General features: G+C 36.9%; 1 protein-coding gene across 7 annotated transcripts in view; it reads left to right on the top strand.

Moving 5' to 3' along the window:
• LOC128238522 (uncharacterized) overlaps positions 1–11,642 on the top strand; it is a 69,587-nt gene extending 57,945 nt beyond the window's left edge. For all 7 annotated transcript variants that reach the window (XM_052954519.1, XM_052954518.1, XM_052954517.1 and 4 more), the window contains 11 exons: positions 2,241–2,371; positions 3,844–3,942; positions 4,169–4,267; positions 4,590–4,688; positions 5,075–5,173; positions 5,819–5,917; positions 6,326–6,424; positions 6,740–6,817; positions 7,495–7,644; positions 8,144–8,311; positions 8,488–11,642. In XM_052954519.1, coding sequence (XP_052810479.1) covers positions 2,249–2,371; positions 3,844–3,942; positions 4,169–4,267; positions 4,590–4,688; positions 5,075–5,173; positions 5,819–5,917; positions 6,326–6,424; positions 6,740–6,817; positions 7,495–7,644; positions 8,144–8,311; positions 8,488–11,142 — 3,768 coding nt within the window. In that variant the 5' untranslated portion in view covers positions 2,241–2,248 and the 3' untranslated portion in view covers positions 11,143–11,642. The remainder of the gene's footprint in view (positions 1–2,240; positions 2,372–3,843; positions 3,943–4,168; positions 4,268–4,589; positions 4,689–5,074; positions 5,174–5,818; positions 5,918–6,325; positions 6,425–6,739; positions 6,818–7,494; positions 7,645–8,143; positions 8,312–8,487) is intronic.
• The last annotated feature ends 829 nt before the right edge of the window (positions 11,643–12,471 follow it).

The raw sequence follows: 12,471 nt of genomic DNA, 5'->3' as shown, positions 1-12,471 counted from the left end.
TTTTGAATATTTTGGAAATGCTTAAACCAGCGCAATTATAAGTATGACATATGTTTTTGCTCTGCGTTCATTTTGGCATTCTACAGAAAGAAGTGCAGCGAATAAAATTCAACGCAATTAATCCATGGAAATTTAAAAAAAACCACATGGCTGTCATTGGCTAAAAAGTAAGTGCAAACACCAAGTTGTAATGACGTTGTAAGGTAAAGGCTGTCAGTCAAAATTTAAATTTGGAATGAATCAATACTGTCGATAATCCCAAAAGATCGGTGTCACTGATGTTTGAAGAAGGCGTAAGATTGTATATGATATTAGCCTGCTTAGTTTGGAGATGATCAAAGTGTAAACATGCACCAATGGTGATAATCTTCCAATACTGGTCGATTGAAATAGAAACCGAATAGGAGAGCGCACTTTTGCTTCAAGTGGTTCATTCCTATGATTAACCCTTCGTTACTGTTGAGTTATAGTGCGTTGCAAAGGCTCGCACCGAAATCTGCAGACTCATCAAGTAGCGATATATCATTACTGCATATTTGAAAAACTGGACCAAAAGTTTTCAACTTTTGATTTGACGGTTTATTACAGGCTACTAAAGGGTGCAGGCTTTTGTCAGATTTCACTTGATGGAAGTCAGATGCGACATCTGTCATCCTTGATGTATACAGTATAATAACGGCCTCTGTAATAAATAGCTTGGTTTTGAAAGGAGATACATGTATGCATTGAAATCTGTCTAGATTCTTCATGTATACTTTCATAAATCCAGTTATTATGTTATGAAAGGAATATCTTTGATCAAAAGTTCGTAAGACTTATGACTTGTGATATTTTTCAATGTTTCATTTCTTTGGTCTTTGAGTGGGGATATTTCATTCTTGTGGTAATCTGATATCTATGACATCAATGCTGAAAGTTGATAGGAGTAGAAGTTTGGGATTTTCAAATTGTCTTTGATATATATTCTTCCATTGACAAATTAAAGATAGAAGAAGTAAACTCTAAGAGCAAAAACATGTATATTGTCTTATTATATAGACATCAAATGTAACAAATCAGGACGAGGAACTTCTGTAAATATTTCAGTGATCTGCATTTAGTAAATAACAAAGCAATAATTATACCCGCATTTATGTCCCGTCAATATCCTAATCTATTGTGGGATTTCAAAATAATTTCGCCTATGTGACCTCCATAAGATGATGATGTGTCGTGCCCATGACATGGGTCTCTAGCTTCAATGGTTATAGTTACATGGCACCTACAAGGTTCTCAACATCAAGGTCATGGTCACTCACATAGCTGGGTTAAGGTCTCCGAGTGTTATTGAATTATGTGCCCTTGAACATCATTTTGAAACTTTGGCGATATTGAAGATTTTAGTTTGATCTTGTAGCAGAGAATGTTTTCCTTCATATAATCTTTAAACCTATATTATAATATTTCAAACAATAACATCCCATATCCAGGCTGCTTCAATGCCCTACCTGTCCCATCCATGTCTATGCCAGTGTGGTCAAAAATGACCTTATAAGAAGACCTCTGTTGAAAAGTTCATTATAGATTTTCCCCACCCCTCCAGCCTTATGGAAGTCAAATGAGGTCATTTGGAAAACAAGTGGCCATTAATTACCCTGTTCTACCTTAATTTGCAAGTCTAATAAGAAAACTTTATCAGTATCCAAAGGCTTTGCAGGTCTTCAGTGCATGGGTTGACGTTATGAATTCAAAGATAGCCTGTATCAATAAATTCCTGCATGAAATTACAATTAACCTTCATCATTTGTAAATATTTGTTTGTTCCCATCTTCATGCCCTGTTTGGGGTAAGGGGATTGTTTGGACTTTTCTCCATGCTGTGTTTACATGTTTCACATATTTTAGATAAATTCAAAAATGTTTTGCAATTAATTTTAAAAGTTGTTTGAAAATATTGAAAACATTCTGTTTTAATCCAGATGTGATGAAATATCATAAAGATGGGTAAATGATATTGTGTCCGTACTTTTGGTGGTATAAAACTAAGAAGACAAGTAAAGAAAATTTGGAGAAAGGAGTTTAATTGATACTTTATACAGTTTAACTTAAATGTGTTGAAATAAACAACATGTTGCTTTCTTGTTTGGACAAATGATTATAAATTTTGTATTTTGATAGTAGTTTGTAGAAGAGTGATTTCAGTTTTATTCTACACTCTTCACTTAATACAAAGTATATGAAAGTATGTTTGTTTCTTTACAGAGAGTGACATGGACGAGGGTGGTACGGGCGGCCTGACAATCAATGATCGATTACGACAGGCTGCTGGTAAAGGACTTGGAGAGGAGGTAGCCCAGTGTCTTCAGGCCGGGGCTACTTTTGATGCCGACCAGGTATTGCTGTTTTTGTACAAATATCGGTCACATAAGTCAGCCACACTCTGGTGTTTAAAGGTCTTTCATACCAATAAGTGACTTTGAAATAGAAGTAGAGAAGAGCCATTAAGGGAAGATGAAAGGTATTCCAAAATTGACATTCTGTTCAAAACCTTACTAAAGTAAATCAAAGTTTTATGTTTTAGAATTATGTTACAATGTAGCTTGCAACGTACACCTTTGCATCCAAAAAAAAAATATTGTTAACTTCTCCTGTTTCTGTTTGTATTTATACTATGAATCAACAACCAGAAACTAATCCAGGTGTGCTGGTAATATATACCAGTTAATGTTTTAAATAAAGAATGTTTTACCTAAGTCCAGCAGATACCAACAATAAAAGTGACATATAAACATTTCGTAAGAACTTCAATATTTTGAACATCAATGTTTTCACATCAGATTTTGGCATATGGCACAATAATTGACTTCAAATAAAATAAAGTGTGGCTCTATGACACCTTTAACATGTTTGATAATCAACTACACAAACAAACAATCATCAATTATTCAAGTCAGACACCCATGCAATATCAATTAAACCCTAAAGGTGGGAGAGTTGTTCACACTTATATGGAATTCTTAAAACAACAAGCTTTAAGAGAAGCTGTAGGCCCTGCCCTGCCCCTGTTGTTGTTAGCACCTGAAAGCTTCTGCTCTCTGCTGGTTTACTTTAAGGACATACTCTGCTCTGTTAAATGACTCTGGGCTTCTATAATGGAGTTGAGTAAATACAAATGACATTTGCCAGATCTATATATTAATGAAGAATTTCTGGGATAATCAATCATTGTTTAATAATGCTTTTCAGTGCTAAGTGAATGAATCTAGAAAAATAACAATTCCAGATTTAAAGCTGGGGAGATATTGAAATTTCAATTAAATAGCAATTAGTGTACAGGGATGGCCTGTAAACAACTGTTCACTTGTAACACACAGAGCCTGGAGGATTGTAGATGCAAGGTGGGTATATGTGGAATTAAAATCATGGTTTAGGATTTCCTAGCTCAATATCAAATAGAGGAAGACTATATGGACATAGTTTTGTAGCAGATCTTCTTTATGATAAAGAATATATTCTCTAACCCTATTTAAAACGTAATTTTACAGTGACTGGGGATGTAATTATAAATGAACATGATTTTTTACTTTATTTAGCCTTTAAAGACAAAGCAAATGTGACCATCTGTAATGTTGATACTTGTTAATGGTCTTACATGTACATTAGTTTATGACTTCACCATATGTCACTATTTTCTTTTCTTTTGTCTTATTCAGCTATAAACTCTCACAACTGCATCTGTATTCTGCAGGGCAGTCTTGGAAGTTTTAAAGCTATTTCTTGTTCATTTTTGTGTAATTTTTGATAAAGAAAAACTGTTTGTATGGTTTTGAACTTCTCTTCATTGATGCGTATTTTTTTTTTGCAGGATGGAAGGACGGCTTTACACTATGCAGCGTTGAACGGTTACCCAGATGTGGCGAGGTTTCTTGTGGAGAAAGGATGTGACATTGACATACAGGATGATGTAAGGAACTTCCTGTTTACCACACCATATACCACCGCTTTTGATGAAAACAATTTTGTACTCCTACGGAGACAGTTAAATGAACAGTCGTTACAGTTGCTGCTTACATCATGAAAAAAAAAACATTCTACCTCATGAATTACAGCAAAAACAAGTTATTGTACATGTTTACAATGTGGATATTGATACATATAAAATAGAATAACCCGTATATATATGTTTACAGAGCGGTTACACTGCCCTACACCGGGCGGCGTCTCAAGGTCATCTGGAGGTGATCACCACCCTGTTGGAGGCCGGATGTGATCCCAACACCCAGGATGAGGTATGTGTTCATTAGATTTAGTCACAGCCACCATGATTCTGACTATGGCTGTTTTTTAATAGAATCATACACATGTCTCACCTGGTTATTTCCTGTGTCCATAAATTCCCTCAAGAGGATTGAACGTTTACAGAGATGGGCTCCAACATGACCAACATGAACCACAAGGTACTTCCAATGTCTTGGGTAATGTCTTTTTGCTAAACATGATGGTCATACCTGCTGTTGAAATCAAGTTTAACAAATGCATCCATTCAACATGATTGCATAGTCTGTACGCAGTGCGCAGACAAAGTGTAACACATTACTTGATATTTTCCAGCACGGGAATGCAGCTATCCACGAGGCTGCCTGGAATGGATACAGTAAAACCCTCGAACTTCTTGTTAAGTTTGATGCCAATGTTTCCATTGTTAACAAGGTATGTCATTTGTTAGCTAACTTTAGTTGTGGAAATAGCACTGCACTGGTAAAATGCCTTCTGGGCTTAATAAAATTCTGGATTCTATATAGCAGGGTTTGATTGAATTTCTAAATGCAAAGCAGTTCAGGCTTCATTCAATGATCTTATTTCGATGACTGTCACTTTTCAATTTTTGTTCAATGTTTGTTTTTGAACTCAGCAACATGTAAGAAGTATAACCTGTATGCTGTATGGAGTAAATTTTAGTTTACATGTACCCCCTGTATTACCAAGTTCTTTGGCCAGGCAATCACTTCTCTTTTTTGTTTGTTTCCCATTTAAACAACGTCAATCGGGTATTAATTCATGTGAGCCATTCTGATGTTGAATCTTTTGTTACACAGGCTGGGTTTACTGCTTTACACCTATCGGCACAGAACGGACACAACGAGAGTTCCCGGGTTCTGCTGTACGCAGGCTGTAACAGTGACTTGAAAAACAATGTGAGTAGATTCTGTTCATAATTGCACTGTGAAGATAGAAAGTATAAGAAATCTTACTGGAAGATCCAAAATAGATTGTTGTTTTTTAGTTTTTTAGAACTTTAAGCCTTAAAATCAAATGTAAATGTTTTTGAAAAACAGATTTCTTAACACTAGCAATAATAAATTCATTTCTCCTTGACTGAAATATTTTCAAGCTAGTTTTTGTGTCTATAAATTATTATTGTAATCCAAATCGTAACACCTTTGGTAAACAAATGCACTCAGCAGACAGAAATAAAGTATATTATAAAAAATGCTAGTATTTTATCACAGGTAACATAAGAATATCTGAAGAGATCTTAGTCATAAATAACACAGCATGGAACACATATCATGATATATTTATCATGATTTCAATGTGTAAACAGGAACTAATCTGTATTTCAAATCAACAGTCTATTTCTTTGTGATTTATATGAGAATAAACAAACAAAAGACATAGAATAAATGTTAGATTTGGTCTTATGAATGGAAAAACACACGTAGGCACATAACCCAAAGATATGGAATATGTATAGTATTGTATTACAAAGAAAGCTAAGCTAAGGTGAAGTAAGCTAAGATGAAGTAAGCTAAGCTAAGATAAATGTTTGCCTATTTCAGTATGGAGACACGACCATACACACGGGGGCGAGGTACGGTCATGCTGGCGTTACCCGGATACTCATCAGTGCCAGGGCAAAACTGAACGAACAAAACAAGGTAAGCTTGGTTCTTATTGCTATGGTATTTTATGGCAGATTTCAACTGGCAATTACAAAAAAGGGAGGAAAGATGGTTTGCATATCGGTGGTTGAAGGATGTTTCCTTGACCTTGTCTCTAAATTGGTACAAAAGCAAGGCTTAACATTAAAACCAGAAATTGCTTGCATAGTTTTCTAATTGAGTCATAAGCAATTTTCATCTGAAGTTCACGCAAACTTTAAATAGGCTTAATATATTTTGACAGAAGTATATAGAAAACTGCAGATGAAAAATTTATCTTCCTCTTCACAAATATATATGGCATGCATGTTTATCTAATCTTTAAACTTTTTTGGAAAGATTGTTAAAGCACTACATTTATGTGCAAGTACATTAATATATTTTAATGTTCACATGTACTTTCAGAATGGTGACACAGCCTTACACATAGCGGCAGCCCTCAAGCGTAGAAAGATCGCTAAGTTACTGGTGGATTCTGGGGTGGATGTCTTCATGAAGAACAAGGTATTTTTACATTAAAATGTTACACTTATGTTAGCATATATATCTGTTTTGACATTACAAGCCATTCTATTTGTCTTAACAAGTTAACAAATATTGAAATCTATTTTTATGTAATAATTTCTTTTTAATATGGCACCTCTTAAATAATTGATGATGATAATGAAATTGTATTCAAGTTCATAAAGTATTTAGTACAAACAACAGAAGCGAGATGACATAAGTACCGAGTCAGACAATTATGATAGTAATTCATGTATGGATTCCTTTTGTATATGGCTTGTTTATGCTAAAGTATTGTATTGTGAATGTTTTCAGCAAAATGAGACTGCCATAGATGTTGCAAGGCGGAAAGACCACGTGGAAATAATCTCCATTATCCAGGCCTATAGCAGGGTAAGAAGAGTTTAAACGTTCTCAAACTATCCAGAAAAGACCATGCTAAGAGACAAAATACTGGCTATCGATTAGATCTTGTGTTTGAATAGGATTGCAAAATCCATTAAACTTACGTAAATAGAGTGCATTGAATAATGTATTTACAAATGCACAGTTCTACGTTGTTTAATCAGGTATTTTATTATGTGACGATTGTTTCAATATCCAGACTGTTTATCGGGCCGATTGTTCAGAAGTTTGTTTTAGTAAAAAACATTAAAGACATCAATGCTACCCTTTAAGTCTGAAATACTCAATGTTATGCTCATATATTTAAATAAGTACAGCTGAAACAGATGACTCAAATCTTGCTAGAGACAAGCTTATCCATTTAATTCCCAGAACAGTAAAGATTTGCAAATAAACAACCATGATGTTAACAATGTTGTTAACATTAACAAAGCTCTATACCTATCACTATCAGACAATTGTTGGTTAAATGTACAAGAATAATGTTTGCTAGTACCACCTTTTGCTTATTGCAATGTTTCTGCACCCTGAATGGGTGTTTTACACTCACCTAAGAGGTCATGGGTTTCGGCCTTACCAGCCTCCCTTGCCCAGAAAACAGACTTCCAAAAATATATACTGCAGTCTTGCCTTTCATGCTGATTTTTTTTCTTTGATATTTTCAGCCAGTAAAACCTATTCCCAAGGAGGTCAACTTCAAGCTTGACCATCATGAACCAGAAGGGCCGATAGTTGTCCCTGACAACAGAAACATTCCTGAGAAACAGGAGAAGGGAAAGTCAAGGTTCCTGTTCTTCAAGAAAAAGAAGTCTAAGGTAAGTTAATAGGTAGACTATTAGCTGAGTTTGATGCAATATGAGGCTATCTTAATTCAATTGAGGGGAATGAAATTTAAACCAAATTATCACATTCATAAATGATATATTGTTACCAGAATTATTAAAGCATTAGAAACAAGGTCATGACTCTGATGAGCACAGCTTTGAACAAAGTCCATATACACAACTTCACATACTGGTTAACATTCTTCTCAAGTTTCATGACTCTTACTCATACACTTATTAAGTAAGGGGTGACCCAAAATTCAACGCTTTATATGCCATGTCTTACCAAGTCAAGGGCCATAACTCTAGTTTTACCAGAGGCAGCGACATGCTATACCCCAGGTGCACAACTTCATATGCTGTTTAACATTCCTGTAAATTATTTATCACATATGGAGATATACACAGATTAACAGAACTACATCGTAATTACTCATGTAATTTTTGAAAGGAGTCTCAACAGTATGAATAAAACATTCTTTTTCTCCAGGACAAAGACAAGACACCCCAAGGTCGGAGCGTGTCCCCCCAGGGTCGTGTGCCAGTGGGTGGGGACCTGAGGGCCGCTGGGCAGACGCCGGTCCAGGGGTTCTTCAGTAAATACGTGCCTCGGGAGGGTGTCCAGTACTACAGGGATCTGGCTGGGAATGTCAAACAGGTAAATAGAATATCATTTTAATTTCCAGTCAATGAAATGGCTTGTAATAATTTCAATAATTGGCCTTAATGAATTAAAAGAAATTAATTTTATTTTATAATACGCTGGTCAGTATCACACCTTTTAGATATAAATAAATCAATTTAGAGTGTTAATTTTAACCATCTGTTTTTCAGGGACCTGTAGGCTATTCCCCAACTTGCAACTGTCACCCTGCCATAAACCAGCTTCAGAAAGAGATACATGATACCCAGGACCATGTTTATGGACGGATACACAACAATAACCGTGTGTTGAATGATCGTATAGACCAGGTCGACCATCGCTCATCCATGCGGGTTCAGGCTTTGGAGAAATATACTCATGACCAATTTCATGAGGAAAAAAATAGGTGTCGACAGAGAATCGATCATCGACTGGATGAGTATGGTGATGCTGGGCAGGACCATATGAAATCACAAATTCAAAACTGGCTGGAACAGAAATTGGAAGGTTACGGACATTGTTTACATCATCACCATGACGATTCTGCATTGCCAAATGACAATATATTTACTGAAGTGCATGAGACTGCTAATGGTCGGTTGTTCAAATCTCGATCAGATGAGACGTTATCTCAGTCTGATAACCACAGTGGAAAGTTCAGAAAGCGCAACTTTTATGAATCTCGACAACAGGCGATGCAGCAGATTCGGGCTTGGCAGGTTCCAAGCTATAGCAAAGACAAGTATCGTGTAAAAATTAGTGCAAAACAGACTGCTAATGCCACTGGGAAAAGATCTCAAAGCCAACATAATGTGAATAACACTGACATTGAGCCAGCTAGGCAGTATCCCATAGAACCCAAAGTTGAGGTTCGGACTTATGCCAGTAAAAATCTTCCAAATACTATAGGACGTAATATGGCAAGGACGGAGGATCATGGTGACTATATGGCAATGACTGGTTCCCCACAACCAGTCCAGAGGGCCCCATCACGACCTCAACCGCAGGTGTACCAGTCTACCAGACAACAGGGAACCAGCTCTAGGGGCCCAGTGACACACAGTACACCAAAGTCCAGAGAGTCTAGTCCTTATACTACACATACCAACATTGTGCGTAGTCATACTGATGGCTACTTGGCTCAAGGATCTCCAAGGCAACTAACATTCCAGGATATATCACATTCCACACAGGAGTCTACCTTACACTCGAGCTCAGGAGGGCAGGGTGTTATGACTTACACTAAAGCTGAAAGCTTTGGTGACGTAAAAAGTGCAAGAAGTGATTTACAGCTCAGTAAAGCTAGTAGTGCAAGTCCAACAAAATCCACTACAAGTGCCACTTTGTTCAGCTCTGGATATAGGAACTCTACAAGCAGTGATAAGTTGATGCCTGAAAATCCAAAGCCGACGTTCACCACATTTGGCTATGACGAGACTATGAGAAGTTCAGCTCAACCTAACAATCAAGAAGACCAGATTGACATGTCTGGGCAGGGTGTAAGTGTTGGCACTCCTCGATCAGCTTCTAGTCATTCCAGTCGAGCTGAAGAACAGATGAATAAAACTCAAATATCTGGAAATAGCATGTATTCCCGACAGATTTCTCAGTCATCTCATGGTTTTTCTCCATCGCATCATGATGATATGTATGTGGAAATGAAGAACTTTACTCCAGCAAAACTTCACCAGAGGGCTAGATCCTCTGACGGTCTGCTAGAAACTGACGTTGATCATGTGCATTCCTCACAAAATATGGCACAGAGCTTCAATACCCATGATGCCACACAGCTCTCTGTGACAGCGCGATCATCATCGGAAACTCGTAATATCTTGAGAGCTATGTCACCTACACCTGCTCCTCAGCAACCATCTAGAAATATAACTCAAAGTCCTGCAAACACCTGTAATAAGACCATCTCCCATCCAAAGTTAAGCAGCACACCAACAGCAATTCCAAACAGTTTCACAAGACCTGCTGAGAGGTCTGTAGAGAGACCAATTCCTCCACCAAAGCCAAGTGTTCACACTGTCCCCAACAAGCTATTTGGTGCCAATACTGCTGATAGACATTACGCTGGGAATATCAACTTTAAATCCACTTTGCCTCGACCTGAGAACCCTTACACTACTGTTAAACAGGCTCAGTTTCAGAGGGACCTAAATCAGAACTATGCAGTAATGCCTGAGGTTCATCCAGTGCCAACAAATTACTACTCGCAAGGATTAACAAATGGGACTAACGGTGTTCCAGCTCAGAACCAACTTGAACCAAGGTCTAAGTTTGCTATCCAGACATATCTAACCGAGACTCCCCCATTTGACAGCCAGATACAGCGAGAAAACTCCCCCAACATCTGTAACAACAGCAAAGAGGATTCCAGCAGTAACCCAGACTCGGGCTACAGCAGCAAGATCTATGGAAACCGTGCTTCCTCCGTCCAGCCACCGAGTTGTGGAAGCACACCGTCATCATCGTTCAGTACTGATCGTGGGTTGACGAGTAACACTAACTCACCCCAAAGCCAGTATTCTAGTACAGACTATGAGTATTTGCCAAAGAGACAGTATGATAATGAAGTACATACCCCAATGAATAACTGGTACCACAGACAAATCCAGGAAACTACACAAAAAGTGTACGACAGTTGGAGAAATGATCGGTCTCCTAGAATTCCACCTCAGCAGCAGCAACAGCAGAGACTTCCTGCGAGTTATTATGGGAATGGAGATTATGTGTCTGCCAATCAGATTCAAGCATCCCGAGCCAACCAATCAGGATACACGCTTTCTGGCCAACAGAATCATTTGGTGTCAACATATGTAATGCATGGAAGTGATGTGTAAATTTCATGTTATATGTGGTCCTTTCCGTGGTTACTTTTTCGAAAGTGGTTAAGGTACATTGGACACGAATTCAGAGAACAATTCTAGTCAAAGATATTATTTGTATTCCTTCTCCAAATGTGCCCTCTTCAGTTTTTGTTTTCGATATTGAAGGGAAGCAACTCTCTTTGGATGGATAAAGGAAATTAATGATTTGTATAGAAATCAGTGAACAAATATTTCTGATTTTAATTATTTTTCTACGTACATGCATGTGTTCAATAATCAATTGATTCAAATTTTTGCAAATGAAATGTGCTATTCTATAGTTATTGTTTGTGTTTAATAATCTGTAAAATGAAAATAAAGTTTATAAATGTACATTCAAAATGTAAATGAGAAGTTGTAAAAATGGCAGTTTGTACATATATCTATTATTTATTTTTTGATACATGCCCTTTTCATTTTTATAGAATAATGTAAAATAGTATACAGTATAAAAAGATAATTAAAAAAATATAATATAATCAGAGTTTTCTTTATTTGCGCCTTTACCATATACAACATCGTATTGCTTTGGAGAAAATACTGACATTATAACAACAAAAAAAACGGTTTTACACATGGCTCACATATTGGATCTCTATTGGGCTGCACTGACCTCAAGGTATGATCTTGACCCAATTACACAAATGCTGTACAGTTCTGTTAAATTTGATTGAAATCCATTTGCATGTTGAGTTATGGCCGAGACAAGAAACAGTACTGTGAAACCCTATCGTGAAGCATTGAAATTGACCCTTGGCATACAGCACAAACTAGAAACGGTGCAATGCGACGAAAACCAGGTCTTTGAACAGTTGAGTGGTGAGGGATTGGGCAAATTAGATAAGTGATGGATAAGAATACAGATGAAGGAGGTAATTCTAAAAGGTTTAAATGCTTCCCAAATTAAAAAGCAGAGCATCCATTCTGACATATAATGTGCTACCTTGACTGATAATGTGCTACCTTGACCTATAATGTGCTACCTTGATCTACTGGTATGTGTTACCTTTACCTATAATGTGCTACCTTGACCTATAATGTGCTACTTTTACCTATGTGTTACCTTGACCTATAATGTGCTACCTTTACCTATGTGTTACCTTGACCTATAATGTTCTACCTTTACCTATAATGTGATACCTTGACCTATAATGTGTAACCTTTACCTATAATGTGCTACCTTGACTTATAATGTGCTACCTTTACCTATAATGTGTTACCTTGACCTATAATGTGCTACCTTTACCTATAATGTGATACCTTGACCTATAATGTGTAACCTTGACCTATAATGTGCTACCT

This window comes from Mya arenaria, chromosome 6 (genome assembly GCF_026914265.1).
Source record: "Mya arenaria isolate MELC-2E11 chromosome 6, ASM2691426v1".
In the NCBI taxonomy this organism is placed as follows: domain Eukaryota; kingdom Metazoa; phylum Mollusca; class Bivalvia; order Myida; family Myidae; genus Mya; species Mya arenaria.
Note: the sequence above shows the minus strand (reverse complement) of the source record. Positions and strands in the feature narration are given on the sequence as shown.